The sequence below is a fragment of the Spinacia oleracea genome, chromosome 4, assembly GCF_020520425.1.
Source record: "Spinacia oleracea cultivar Varoflay chromosome 4, BTI_SOV_V1, whole genome shotgun sequence".
Taxonomy (NCBI): Eukaryota; Viridiplantae; Streptophyta; class Magnoliopsida; order Caryophyllales; family Amaranthaceae; genus Spinacia; species Spinacia oleracea.
This window is the reverse complement of record NC_079490.1, coordinates 152,136,999-152,151,521: the sequence shown is the minus strand read 5'-3', so window position 1 is coordinate 152,151,521 and position 14,523 is coordinate 152,136,999. Positions and strand designations below refer to the sequence as shown.

The 14,523-nt window shown below is 36.4% G+C and overlaps 3 protein-coding genes across 3 annotated transcripts; 1 reads left to right on the top strand and 2 right to left on the bottom strand.

Moving 5' to 3' along the window:
• The first annotated feature begins 235 nt into the window (after positions 1 to 235).
• On the top strand, positions 236 to 2,809 carry LOC110798755 (uncharacterized). Its single transcript, XM_022003953.2, has 2 exons — positions 236 to 748; positions 2,532 to 2,809. The coding sequence occupies exons 1-2, from the start codon at positions 443 to 445 to the stop codon at positions 2,670 to 2,672; spliced, it is 447 nt and encodes a 148-aa protein (XP_021859645.2). The 5' UTR covers positions 236 to 442; the 3' UTR covers positions 2,673 to 2,809.
• Positions 2,810 to 6,284: 3,475 nt separating this feature from the next.
• On the bottom strand, positions 6,285 to 13,049 carry LOC110798756 (uncharacterized). Its single transcript, XM_022003954.2, has 7 exons — positions 12,586 to 13,049; positions 11,628 to 11,711; positions 10,341 to 10,478; positions 8,628 to 8,693; positions 8,208 to 8,375; positions 7,371 to 7,676; positions 6,285 to 6,649 (listed from the first exon to the last, which is right to left on the bottom strand). Exons 1-7 carry the CDS (start codon positions 12,868 to 12,870, stop codon positions 6,548 to 6,550), a joined length of 1,149 nt encoding a protein of 382 aa, XP_021859646.1. The 5' UTR covers positions 12,871 to 13,049; the 3' UTR covers positions 6,285 to 6,547.
• Positions 13,050 to 13,665: 616 nt separating this feature from the next.
• On the bottom strand, positions 13,666 to 14,274 carry LOC130472034 (secreted RxLR effector protein 161-like). Its single transcript, XM_056842443.1, has 2 exons — positions 14,078 to 14,274; positions 13,666 to 13,978 (listed from the first exon to the last, which is right to left on the bottom strand). The coding sequence occupies exons 1-2, from the start codon at positions 14,272 to 14,274 to the stop codon at positions 13,666 to 13,668; spliced, it is 510 nt and encodes a 169-aa protein (XP_056698421.1).
• Between the last annotated feature and the right edge of the window lie 249 nt (positions 14,275 to 14,523).

The window sequence follows — 14,523 nt, the reverse complement described above, 5'->3', positions numbered from 1 at the left end:
GAGTACTTTCCTACGAGCCCATTTAAATCATAAAATAATTCCATTTTTAGTTATATTTACACCCATCTTGTTTTATATATATATATATATATATATATATTTCTTTATTATAAACTACCCCACTTACATTATTATTATATCAAATTTAACTATACTTAATTAATACTTATGCCCAAACAATATGTGACTCTTATAAAAATAGGAAGGGAGCAAACAAGATTTCACTCAGATAAGACTAAGAATAGAATGTGATAGAGCCAAGTAGACCCATTTCAGTTTTCAGCCCAACAAAATTATAAAAATACCCAATATAAAACTTTATGGTTTAAATTCATTCTCTGAATATCCTACAACCCTGATCAAGACCCTTCCACGCCGTTCATCAAGATAGTCAGTCAACCACCGTACACCGCCTATCGTCTCCGTTAACACCGCTGTAGAAATGGCAGAAGGACAACACACCACCGCTGTAACAACCGGAAACCCTGAAGCGTCGCGGCAAGAACAAAACAATCCTTTCTTCTTCTTGTCTCTTATTCCAAAGTTTTTACTACAACCCTTTAATAATATTAAAAATAAGGGTGATAGTGAGAAATCTGTGAAAAGGGTTGATGGAGAAGAAGGTTCTGGAAGCTATACTAAAACCCCAGATGTTGTGAGGTTTCCTGCGACTCAGCCTGAAGTTGCTCCATTGAAGCTCGAGAATGAAGATGCTCAAGAGGATACTAATCCTTTAATTCTTTGGCAGGTATTTTTCTTTTTGATTTTTGTTCACTTTCTGGGTATATTTTTTTTATTAATTCCTAAATTTGGGATTCGGGTTATGTTTTTTTTATGTAATTAAGACTGTTATTATGGACAAGGGTACTGTTGGATTTGTGTTTTGAGTGAAATGGATTCAATCTTTGTGTTTATCTGTGCAATTAAAACGAGATTGAATTGGGTTAAGAAATGATTAGTTGGTAATTTAACTATGTTAAGAAATGATTAGTTGGTAATTTGATTGGGTTAAGAAATGATTAGTTGGTAATTTGATTGGGTTAAGAAATATTTATTTGTATTATTTGTAAAGAGTATGATCGTCGATTCTGTGATTTGCTGTTGGATATTTTGGTTTGTTGACTATAGAGAGTTGGTGGTCCATATTTTCTGAGATTGATTGCCTTGTGAAATGGTTAGGGACCAATTCACTACTTGTTCAAGCCGAGTCAGGTTTTAATAGTTACGATGATAGTGTAATTTGAACGAACAATGTTACCAACCAACCCGGATGGAAGAAGGATTTGTTGGACCCGTGAGAGGCTTATGTAACATCATTGTTGTCAATTACATGATCTTCTTTTCTTTTTATGATTATGCAAATTCAATAGGTGCAAATGCTAATCTGAATGTAGGTTACATGGAAAAACATTTAGGGGGTTTGTACGAAGATTTGAGGTTTGAAATCTATCTGCAGTGATTTTAGCGCCTCTTTTTATGATATGTATTGGTGATGATTGATGACGTTTGACATTGGGCTGGAAAATATATAGAGTTAATAGGGGAAGTTGTCAATTATACGAAAACCACCATACCTAGACCAAAGATCCATTGAACTTTGATAATTGATTACTTTTACTTCTGAAATCGATAGTATGTGCACTGTCGCAGTTGGAGATTTGTTAAGAAGAGTTTTTTCTTTTCTTTTTTTTGAAACTTAAGATGGCGAGTTAGAGCATCTCCAATAGTAAGCTAATTTGACAATTAGTTTGTTATGCCACATAAGAATTCAAGCTATTTCATTGTCTAGCTAATTTGTGCTCTAATGGATAGCAACTAGCTTGTTAATTAAATTAGTTTCACTTGTCCCACTTGTCAATTAATTATTTGACAACTTTGGGAGCTAGTTGTCAAGCAAATTAGCTTAAACAAGCTAATTTGCTTGGCCAAGCTAATTTAATATTTGCACTCTAATGGTCTAGCTATTAGCTTGAAACTTTTATAATTTTCAAGCTAGTGCCTAGCTACAACCATTAGAGATGCTCTTATAGTGATTACCTATTTGCAAGATTTTACACGGCGCAACTTAAATGGTGGGAATTAGCGTTCTACATATTAACACTTGTCACCTTAGGCTTCATTCATTTCACTGTAAAGTACTTGTTTGAACTTTTATTGCCTAAACTTATTGGAGCCTATTTGAAATTATCATAGCTTATGTTAGTTGTGACTTAAATTGTCCAGGTGAGAGAACAAAGCATATTATGGAAGCTTTGACTAATGTTTATGAAAGTCTCAGGAAACCTTTTTGAGACGAACTAAAAGGGGACTTTGTAACTTTTCTTTGATGGCAAGTTTTTAACATCTCACTATTAGCTTGTTTGAGACCGTCTCACCCAAGATTTGCACATGTAACATGTTGTATAAATGTTAAAGAGTCTTGACTTCCCAGTTCCCACCCATTGATGGAATTTGCACTTTGGTTGTCGTAATTGACAACTTACTACTTACTAGTGTGAGTTTCAGAGTTGATGACTTTAACGTTTTGACAGATATATGCTCTTGGAGGATTCATAGTGTTGAAGTGGGCATGGGGAAAATGGCAGGAAAGGAAGGCAAACAACGGCTCATCTGGTGAAGATCAACCTCAACCTCCACCTTCAGCCACAGCCCCTGCTCCAGCTGAGGATTAATCTTCTTTTTCTTTTTCATTTGTAATTTCGCATTACCAGAGTTACTTACAATAGCCTTTTGAATTTATAGTCATCTTTCCTAATTGTGAAGGCTTCCAGTTTGGATAAATGAAAAGATGGAAATTATAGGAAGAGAATGGGGACTGAGGGACAGATTAAACTAACCAATCCACAAATACTTTCCTAATATGCTCTGTTTCTATAATTAATTTGGTGTTAGGAAAGGGCTATTACCGGTTCGTTCTACTTGTCACAACTATTCTCCCAGGGTAGTGTTCATATCAAACAACCGACTCGCAACACAAAACTTGGCCCCCCTTTTTCTGGACACATAAACGACCACCAATCTTACCATTTCTGGGGAGTTGATATCTTCAAGATGCACAATGACTGACTGCTGATCTTGTATAGATAGTTTTTTGATAAAGATTGTTTTCAGGCAGATTAAAGCAGATCCTGAAGGTTTCTTCAGAGAAAACATAGGCTACCTGGATAGTGATAAGTGATAACTGTCTGGTAAGTGGAGAGGGTGTTTTCTCATTGGTCTGAATGGTGAAATTGTTCACGAGCTGTGCGTTGTGTGGATTGAATCTGGTTGTGATGGTGTTTCGAAGAAAGGGTATCTGCAAATACCGTTAATTTTGAAGCTAGGAACCAAAAGATTTTAGTATATGAAACAAAGAGCTAGTACTCAAGATAAAATATGCAAATAATTTCGACCCCAAAAGAAAAGATCGACCCTTGAATTAATATATTTTTGAATTAATTAAGCAAAAAGAAGGGAATTAATTGTTTGACATTTTCATCTTTTGGTGAAAAATGAAATGCAAATGAAATCATGTGTTCTTGATGAACACATGAGATTAACTAGAGTATGTAGTTTTGGCTCTTTGCTGCAGTACTTTGACTTTCATGCCCGTCAATGCACAAGTATGGTTAAAGTTAGTAAATGAGGTGGGTATTGTGCTACCATCAATTGAAAGTTAGTCAGAGGGATTTGTTCAATTTAGATGCTTGATAGTTTAGGGTTTTCTTTGAGTAATCTTCCTGGTAATTGCAAAGTAATTCTTACCTGGGGGGGATTTGTTTAAGTGCTTTGACCACTTTGTCATCATACAGCCTAGGATCTTCTCTTGAATGGGGTCAAATGAAATATGCTATTCACTCAATAAGTTGCTTGCTTCATGGTGTTGGTGTGTGACTTTGGAATCACATTTTGAGTTTCATTCTCCTTAGTGTTGCTTTGTAAGAGCTTTGCCTCTCAAGTTGATGTATTGAAGCAAATATCTATCGGATTTGGCTGAAATTAATGGCTGATTGTAATTTGTAGCATTCCTTCACTTTTGTTCTTACTGGTATAAAGAAGTGCAACAGAGCTTGGTAAAGTTTCTAAACAAGTGAACATAATTTAATATTTAGTAATGTCACAAATGGGAAAGTAATTACAACTTGGGCTCACACCCTCAGTTGTTGTAAATGGGATGGTGTTACCTGTAAAGCTAATGATGATGCATCAGCAAGTAGAGTGATTAAGTTGATTCTGCGGAACAAGGGCCTTACAGGAGCAATATCACAGTCCATTGGTAAGTTGGACTGAGTTGGAGGTTCTTGATCTTTCTGGAAATTACCTAGAAGGTGAATTGCCTATCGAGTTTTCCTATTTGCAACAACTGGTTTTTCTCGATATTAGTCAGAACAAGCTCTCTGGTGGCATTTTCCAGCAATCTTTGATTTTGGGATTCTCTTCTAAAACATGAGCGTGTTTAACGTAAGCAATAACTAAAACCTCGTATCTGCAGTTCAAGTACAATCAGGGTAGTGAATAATTTCACTGGTATGCTTGACAGCTTAGAGAACTGCACAACTCTTGAGCAGTTTCATGCTGATTACAATTTATTGTATGGTGAGCTTTATCAATACCATGACTTCATTGGAGCAGCTCTCAATCTCTGCTAATAATTTCTATGGACAAATAAGTGAGGAAGTCAGTCAGAACCCTAACCTTAGAATCTTAGTGATTTCTTTTCCTGATGTTCTAGGTAACCTTACAAAACTGGAGCAATTAGTTGCGCATTCAAATTTGTTCTCTGGGTTATTACCTGTAAGCCTGTCTAAATGCTCCATGCTTCAAGTGCTTGATCTAAGAAACAATTCTTTCGAAGGCAATGTCAACCTTGATTTTACTAGACTATCAGATCTAAAGGTGCTTAATTTAGGTAGCAATTTTCTCAATGGTTCAATACCAGCTTCACTGTCTAGCTGTAATAAGTTGAAAATATTGAGCCTTGATAAGAACGAGTTAACTGGTGAATTACCCCATAGTTTTAGGAACCTTTCATTCCTTGGTTTGTCAAACATCAGCTTGGTGAACTTGTCAGGGGCTTTAACAACCCTGCAACCGTGCAAAAATTGGAAGGTTGAAGCAACTCCATGTGTTAGATTTGAGCAGGAATAACATCACTGGAAATATCCCTGATACAATTTCAAGTATTAGATTTATCCTTGAATGATTTGTATGGATTCATCGCTTAATAGTTTAACATTTCTTTCAAAATTTAGTGTGGCACATAATCATTTGCACGGGAACTCAAGTTTTGAGGGCAATTTGTTGGCGTGCAGTTTCAGAGCACGGGAATGATTTTTTGGCGTGCAGTTTCAGAGCTTTGGGAACTCAAGTTTTGAGGGCAATGCAGTCTTTGTGGATCAACTCAAGCTCCTGCTTGCACCAATTCTCACAATATAAGTCGTGGTCAGGGTATTTCCTCTGAATCAAGCAATAAATTTTGTCCAAGCTGCATCTTCTGGATGATAAGCAGCATTGGTGTTGCTTTGTTTGTTAGCAATTAGCAGTTGCTTTGTTTGTTACACCTAGACCTGTCAAAAATCGACCCGATCCCGACCCGAAAATACTGGGTCCTGAACAATATTTTGTGACCCGTAACCCGATTTTATCCGAATCCGAGCAACCCGAAAAATAATGGGTCAAAACCCGACCGATTGAAAATCTTTGTATTTATAGTAATAAATGAGATTATGAGAAAATTTAAGCATAATAAACACGTTGTTTTTACTATTATTGTGTATAATATGATTTTAATTTTAATTATACGCCATTTTATGGTTGAATTTGACTAAATATAAACTTGTGTAGGAAAATTTGTTAATTTTTGCCCATATTTTGTATATTTATCACCTAAATTAATGAAAATATAATGCGCGTTTTAAAATCTCTCAATCCATTGGGTCGACCCGAACCCAAAAGTTCTGGGTCTTGAACAAACATTTGTAAACCCGAACCCGAAAGTGACCGACCCAATCTAACCTGAATCCAAAAATAATTTTTTACAATCCGACCCGACCGACACCAGTTGTGAGTTGTGACATGATTCTTTTCTAGTTTATACTAGTATTAACTATTAAGTTGTACCAGTGTGTTAAGTTGAGAATTGGTGAAAGTTTCTTTGTACCACGGTCTGTTAGTATTTACTCTAATATGAGTTTCAGTTGTTATTATCTCTGTTTCGTATATTCTCCGCCACTTATTCAGTATCATACAAGCGTTGTGCAATTAACCAATTTTCAGAACCTTCCTTGTGAGTACTTGCCTGTCAATGACAAACATAGCCTAACTTACATGTTTGTAATTACAGGCAAAAACAAGAGTTATGCATACATATACATCAGAAAACTAGACACCTAATACAGCTTGACTGCAAGATAAATGTTATGGATGTCAAAACTCAAAACAGTAATTCCCCCCTTTTAACAAGCAGCGCTTCAGTTTCAGTAAAACATACAGAAATGTCTGGACATGAATTAATATCTTCGTTTTACCCCGACCATTTCTTAATTCACTCCATGAATTAATTTGTCATTCAATTGGCCTTCTTTTTTCCCTTTATGCAAGCCCAATCTTCCATTTCTGACACTGAAATGTCTTCCAAGAATGCTGAATATCGTTCTATAACAGATGAAACCTGCACCCAATATCAGCAACTCACAAGTTTAAACAATAAGCTTTTCCATTGACACTGGTAATCATTCACTGCTGTATAATTGATATAAAACCATCACCATATTCAGTATTTACTTTAAACCATTGATCACCAAAATGTTTTTTACTATTTACTTTACTGCCAGTTACTCCAAGGATTGTTATTACTTCCCTCAAAAAAAAAAAAAAGGATTGTTATTACTTCCAAAATGGCTTATGATCGGCCCAACTGGACTGGCACCTACAGCTTTGCAGGTCAAACCCCTATGAGAGTGTAAGGGAAAGGATAAGGGAATCCCGGCCCCTAAACAGTCCCTATTGTGGTTTGATCCTGTGTCCTCAAGGTCATACAAAATGTCCCTTACTCGACCAAATACTAGTTGGTTTTATAATAACTGTAATATCAAGTACTACTCAATTAGTCATTTTAATATTCAATTTTTATTTTTTGTATTCATATATTTTACCTTGATCTTAAACTTATTAAACGAGTACAATTTATCAAGTGTGTTTGTACTCTCACCATAAGTTCTAAAATATATATTTCTTTCAAGTCGTTTCAGACTTGACAGTATTGGATCACCAATTCTGTTTTGTTATAAATTCAAAAGGACAAAGATATGCAACAAATAGATACAGAAAACAGCATTTATGTTCTTCGCAGTAAGTTCCTAAAGTTTAAGATTTCTAGACAAGTGAATTACCTGCTCATGAATTATACCAGAGAGACCAACAGTTGCTCCTGCTTTAGCCAGTGAAACAATCTCATCTGCCAACGCAAGAAGCGGATTTAACAATATATTTGCAATGACTATGTCATATTTATCCGTGTCCATAAATTTTTTATCTGCAGGAAACTCCTTTTTGTCTACAAGAGAAGCACCGTCTTCTGAAGGAACTAAATACAACTTCAATTTCTCAGGTTCTATATGATTCAATTCAGCATTCTGATGTGCAGCTGTTATTGCTTGAGGGTCAATATCAACTCCTACTGACAAAGCAGCACCCAACTGCATACAACAAAAGATATATAGTTTTTTCAGACCAAGAATCATTAAGAATGACCAAAATCAGCATAAACAATAGTGGAGCATACAATAGGTGGAAGATCTCTCTTTTTTTTAATGCCCTTATCCTCTTTTCCTTATTATTGCTCCTCCCGGCTCAACCGATCAAGTACACATTTTATTTCTTTTAATTGTGCAATTGCAGTTCCTCGTGTCTTCATATGGCATTGAGAAATTTTCAGTGAACTTTACGCTGCAATTATTTTTAAAAGCTTCGAACGAAGGAGCACTTAGATGACGTTCAACTTCTTAGAACTTTTATCAGTTCTTGTTAGGCATTTTCTACACTTTTATTTTCAAATGCATTGGTTTAGTGTTATCGGAGGACTTTGCAGCTTGCTGTGTGAAGTAAGTGTGCGCACATCTTATGAGGAACAGAATCATAGAAAGAAACTGCTATTTTGTCTACCCAAAACATAAAAGTCCCTATGTTTACAGAATGGAAGTTTTTCTTTTAGGTTGATGATTTTGTACCTTGAGTGCCGCAATGGAGAGAATTCCAGACCCTGTTCCATAGTCCAGGAAGCGTTCACCTCCTCTCACAGTTTGATGTAGCAAAAGAAGACACATCTTGGTTGTAGCATGCTCTCCAGTTCCAAAAGCTAAACCAGGATTTAGAATAATATTTGTAGCTCGTGCATCCTGTAAAAACGCAGATAAGCAGATTACTTTCCTGAAAACAACCACATGAAGATCAAATCCATGGAGAATATATGTGGAAAGGGAAGCTGGCAAATAGGGATTTTTTGGGGTAGGGGAGACGGGGGTTGGGGACAGGCAACTAGGTAATTTAGTCAACACCCATTAAACAAATGGCACTTTAAATCAAAACCTAACAAAGGAGCCACTCCTGAAAAGAATCAAACGAGAAAACTACGACAACAATAACCATACAGGAGCAGTTTTCCACTCTGGCACAATCCATAAGCCCTTGGTTACTTCCACTGGGTCAAACGATTCCTGCATCAAATGTAATGAAATAAATCAGGAACTAAGACTTATAGGTTATTTACTAAGGGAAGGGAAAACCAACTGCATCAGTATTTAGCATGAATAATATATGTACTATGGTCCTATGAGTTGCTGATGATCAATTATTGCATACGGAATAGATTCTTAAGCATGACCAGACCCACAGGAGAATAATCACTGACCATTAGGATGTTTTGGCAAAAGATTCTGAAAATTAATTACTCGGATATTTACGCAGACTAAGAAATTGAATTGGAAATGAAGTTTTCTCAATGGAAAGTTGAAAATAGATGTAAACCAATACAAGGTCAAGTGCAGGAAACTTTTGCAAGGTTCTTGAACTGGAAACGGTGAGAAGATCATCCCCCGTACAAAAATGAGGTCAACCAAAGAGTTAGAAGGGAGCAATTACACATAACCTCTAGCAGTTGGATCTTCCAGGGGGTATGTTCCTTTGTGAAATAGAATTGTGATAACGGATCCATGTAGTGATCCCGTGTAACTTGGAGTAGACTTTAACATGATCTTCTACATAGTGTGGGTGCTTCACTGCTCCCTGTTTGCTTCCCCTATTCTCTAATCATTTACCACTGTAAGTCCTCGGTAATATTTACAGTTTCCTCAACATCTCTCTCCAACTCCAAGAGGTCAAGCTACTAATCATAACTGCAGATGGTAGCATTTGGTACCCTGCATGGATTCTAGATGCTATTGTAGTGCCAACCCACTAAATAATCTTCTTCCTAGAGCACATAACAGTAATGAGTTCACATCCGCCCATTTTCAGGATATTTCTGAATTCCACAATATGCAAGAAACCGGCACAAAGGGAAGGGTGCAATCAGAAGCACATTGTAATTCAATCATGAGAAGCTATAGTAAGAGTATATGTTGATGGTTGCTATCTGCGGAATATTAATGTTAATCCTTATCTCTAATAATTCGGTTCTTAGCACAATAGCCCTTAAATTACAGCCCAAAGATCACCCAGGGTTCATCCAATACACATTGATGTCAGAAAGATCCTCATTAGCACAGAGATAAGCATAACCCGTAGATGACTAAAAACATTATATTACCTATAACCTTCCAATAGAGTTTCTAAGATTCCGGTAATAAGTTTCTTTTCTGAAACAAATATTGTCAAAAGCAAGTTGAAGACTTGTATTTATTGCAAGTTGAATTGACATAATTCAACGAGACCATTTTATGTTAGTGAATAACTGTCCAAGATACTAAGCCAAGTCTAACACCTAACGCCTAACACCCTTTCCATCAGATTCCAGTAATATCCTACTGGATTCCTTTATTCAGGAGAAGGAGAACCATTTCTTTCCAATTGATCTCTTTATTGAGAATAAGAATAACAAATTAACAATACTTCAAATAACAGCACATACCTGAATTAGCAGGGGGAAATCTAAACAAAAATGTTAACTATTGAAAACATTGTATAGGTGCAACCCTTAGAACCTTGCGCATTGGGATATCAGTGTGGTGCAGTATGGTATAACCACTGACACATTACTATCAGAAACACATACATTTGTCTTGATACATAAAAAGGACATGATAGGAACAACATCACTCAACTTTTATGAATAAATAAAAAAAGCAAAGAAGTAACAATTCAACCTGACTTCTTTTTATCCAGTCATAGGGATCATATTTTAAGAGTTCAAAAGTTGGCATTTCTATGCCAACAGAATCAGCGGCGCGTGATATGGATGGAGTCACATCTTCACATTCAGTGAATATTGAACATATGCTGACCTGCATATTGAAGTTATGGCAAGGAATCAGATCTGATATTTTTTATTGACATCCATAGAAGTGTAACATTTTGGATTTGAAATTGGAAACGTAAGCGATGAACCAAAGATTTTAAGAGTATTGAACAGCTAACATCACAACTCTCAAATCTCAATTGCATTTGACATGTATATCATATCATAGAAGGCTATGTGCATGCCAATATCAAATGAGGAAAATCTTTGTTGTCAGACTCACCAACCATAAAGCTTTAACTACAGAAAAACACTCTTGAATGGCGCAGAGCACGGGCACACCGTAGTATCGTACTACCATACCATACATACTACGGAGTAAGTTGTTGTCAGCAACTCCTATCTTTTGACAGAATTGTAGCTATCCTGAGTGACTGTAAAGTCTGTAATGCTAAATTCTTCTGCTCTATCCATCCATATTTGGTCGTCATCATGAGACCAAAGAGACAATTATTCTCTTTGGAAATTTCCAGGCCGCAATAGGATATGCTTTATATTCTGTTATTGGTCTTCGTGACAAAATTATACTTGAGCAATTTAGCAGAGCATGGGGCATGTTCCCCTCTCCCCCCAACACACGCACACACACAAAATCAAACATTTAACTGGACAGTCCAAGAAAAGTTATTCAAAGGCATACTTCCGCAATCATGTATCACCACAACAATCTGCTTTCACAATTTTTATGGCAGCCTTGCCCCAGGGAACTAATATAGGTTCTAAATAAAAGGTAGAGGTTCCTCCAATCAAGGAGCCAGTGCAAAAGAAACTGACTTTAAACCTTGTTTCATTTTATTTTTATGTCTAAGGTCAGAGCCAGAATCCAAAAAGCATAGACAGCCACGATTCCTTCTCTGATCAAAATTAATTTTGTGTTCAGTATTCAGTATTCAGCTAAATAAACAAGTACAGGTGTTCTATACTACCATAGTTCCATAGAAGCATTCACACCAACGCTATCAGCATGCAAATGATAAGGAACAGTGTAATCAATGATGTGAGTAACAACAATATACACATAGGGTATCATAATTCATAGTGGATCTAAGAGGAAAACGGTTAAAGGAAAGGATGGTGAAAGAAACATACTTCCAGGAAAATAATTACATAACTCAAGGTTTTGAATTCACTGTACCTCATCAGAGTCCTCGTAGTCATCGTGTTCATCCATACTGACAGAATTTGCACCAAAATTTAAAAGAGCTTCGGAAAAGGAGTCCTAGATAACAACAACAATAATAAGTTCATCAACTTTTTGGAATACAAATAACCATGTCTGAACAACTTCTGTAACCCCCATCCCCCCTCCCCAACAACCCAGAAACAGGAGAGCAAATTCCCCAACACTAATAATAAAAGGTCTGTTCAGCATTCACAATTTCACATACAGTAAGTATTATCTGCCAACATTAGTGAGCGTAACCTCTGACATCTATTTTGGACTCATAAGTTTTACTACATTAGTACATTGTCTCCAAATTAGCTACAAATCTACAATAGAGACAAATAGTTTTCAAACAGGATCATCCAATGAACTACTACCCTTGGCAAGGCTCAAAATCCTCCATCATATCACAATCACTCACCTTGTCAGAGAAGGTTGAACTGCTAATTACCTTCCCATTAGCCCTATTCGAACACTACTCTATACTCGATATACTTGTCAAAATAACTTCTTATTTTAACACCAATCATGTACACAGAACAAGGCATACAGTACACTGTACACCTGTCATCCACAAAAGAATCACTTTTTCAGTTTTCCCAATAGTATTCTAATAGTTAGTGGTATGTTGAATTCATCCCATCTTTCCTTATTCAACCAATTCATTCCTTTCTCCTATCAATCACAATTCCCACATTCAAAACCACAATACATGTTGCATAAAAAATTCATAAATTGAACAAACTTTAACCATAAAACCCAGCAAACTAGCAAATTGACTATCTTTCTGAGAAAAAAGGACTAGAAATGTTCGGAAAATTTTCTCCTTATATTCCTCAATCAAAACCCAGATAAAAGCAAACATTATCTCAACTTCTACAGAAAACCCAGTTGATAATATGTTACCAAACGCAGGAACAAAACTTACAGCGACATCTTTACGGCATTTTATGAGCACAGAGAGATAAGGGGGCACGCTGGAATCCTTGGAGGTCGTCGGAGAAGAAGAAGCAGCAGAGGAAGAAGACGAAGAAGAGGGTCGCCATTGGTGGTTTAGGCTGAGCTTAGGAAATGAGGAAGTGAGATGAGAGGAGTTGAAGGAGGAGAGATAATGTAAGGGACGATGAAGAAGACGGTGTGAGCGTCTTGGAAATTGGATGCGCGCAATGTAGGAAAGGTGTTTGAAGATATTGCTCAGTGAAGCTCCCGGCATTTTTCTGTGTTTTCTTTGTTATTGTTTTGGACAAATGTGGCAACTACTGTAATTACTAATTAGTACTCCTAGCTACCTCAACACAAATTCTTAAGCTCGTGAAAATGTGTGAGAATTATAAGGTGCTCCTATTTGTTGTGAGCTAATAGAGAAAAACAAAAGTTTATATCTGATATAAGTGAGATACAATATAAGCTCTTTGTTATGCAAGTGTATTGCTCGTATCTTTTACAAAATGTAAAGCAAGGTGTATTTATAGCTAAATACTCCTAATATTCATACCTAGTAGTAGCTCTACTATTTACTATAGTAGGTGGTAGAAAATCTTGTGTAAAAACTTGACATTCACCTAAGTACTAGTTACAATTGTTGACTCTTAACACTCCCCCTTGAATGTCAGTTTAAGCATGGTGTCAGTTGCCTCATTGCTTTATAGAACCCAGTGGAACCAAAAACCACTGTTAGGGGATAAAAGTTTGTGATTATATGCTTTGACATAGTGACTCATTAAAAACCTTGTCAGGAAAAATCTAATGGGATAAAAACCTGATCGAAGGGAAAAGGAGTGTAGTGCATATAAAACTCCCCCTCGATTTAATGTAGCTCACGAAGACGACGCATTCCAATTTTATGTACCAAATGCTCAAACCTCTTTGAAGGAAGAGATTTGGTAAACAAATCTGCAAGATTGTCACACGATTGAATCTGTTGGACGCTTATCGTTCCTTCTTTCTGGAGATCGTGTGTGAAGAATAACTTTGGGGATATGTGTTTTGTTCGATCGCCTTTAATATATCATTCAGTTACTTGTGCGATGCATGCAGTATTGTCTTCGTGGATGATGGTAGGATTTTCTGTTATTGAGTTCATCCCACATCCTTCTTGGATATTACTGATCATTGACCTGAGCCATACACATTCTCGTCCAGCTTCATAAAGAGCAATCAATTTCGCATGGTTTGATGATGTAGCGGTCAATGTTTGTTTCGTTGATTTCCAAGATATTGCAATACCTCCATAGGTGAACAAATATCCAGTTTGTGACTTGGCCTTTTGTGGATCAGAAAAGTATCCAGCATCTGCATATCCAATGAGAGTAGCATCTTTTCTTGTTTGATAGAGTAGACCAAGATCCGGTTTTCCTCGTAGATAACGAAATAAATGCCTTATTCCATTCTAATGTCTCTTTGTTGGCGAATTGTTATACCTGGCTAACAAGTTCACAGAACAAGCAATGTCGGGTCTAGTATTGTTAGCTAAATACATTAAAGCGCCAATTGCACTTAAATATGGTACTTCAGGACCAAGAATTTCTTCATTTTCATCTTGAGGTCTGAATGGATCATCTTTCATATTCAAAGATCGAACGATCATAGGGGAATTGACTGGATGTGATTTGTCCATGTAAAAGCGTTTTAGGACCCTTTATGTGTAATTTGATTGATGGACAAAAATTCCCTCTTTCAAGTGCTCAATTTGTAGTCCAAGACAAAATTTGGTTTTTTCAAGATCTTTCATCTCAAATTCTTTCATCAAGTATTTTGCAGTTCGTTCAAATTCTCTTGGAGTTCCAATGATATTTAAATCATCCACATATACAGCAATGATAGCGAATCCTGATTGGGATCGCTTAATGAAAATACAAGGACTGAT

What these genes read in the sequence shown, in the direction of transcription:
- LOC130472034 (XM_056842443.1), bottom strand. Translation starts at nt 14,274, where the DNA reads ATGGACAAATCACATCCAGTCAATTCCCCTATGATCGTTCGATCTTTG. An exon ending in TCTGTGAACTTGTTAGCCAG is followed by an intron (nt 13,979 to 14,077) that starts GTATAACAATTC and finishes CTATCAAACAAG; the next exon opens with AAAAGATGCTACTCTCATTG.
- LOC110798756 (XM_022003954.2), bottom strand. Translation starts at nt 12,870, where the DNA reads ATGCCGGGAGCTTCACTGAGCAATATCTTCAAACACCTTTCCTACATT. An exon ending in ACTACGAGGACTCTGATGAG is followed by an intron (nt 10,479 to 11,627) that starts GTACAGTGAATT and finishes TTCAATATGCAG; the next exon opens with GTCAGCATATGTTCAATATT. An exon ending in CTGGTATAATTCATGAGCAG is followed by an intron (nt 6,650 to 7,370) that starts GTAATTCACTTG and finishes TATTGGGTGCAG; the next exon opens with GTTTCATCTGTTATAGAACG.
- LOC110798755 (XM_022003953.2), top strand. Translation starts at nt 443, where the DNA reads ATGGCAGAAGGACAACACACCACCGCTGTAACAACCGGAAACCCTGAA. An exon ending in ATCCTTTAATTCTTTGGCAG is followed by an intron (nt 749 to 2,531) that starts GTATTTTTCTTT and finishes ACGTTTTGACAG; the next exon opens with ATATATGCTCTTGGAGGATT.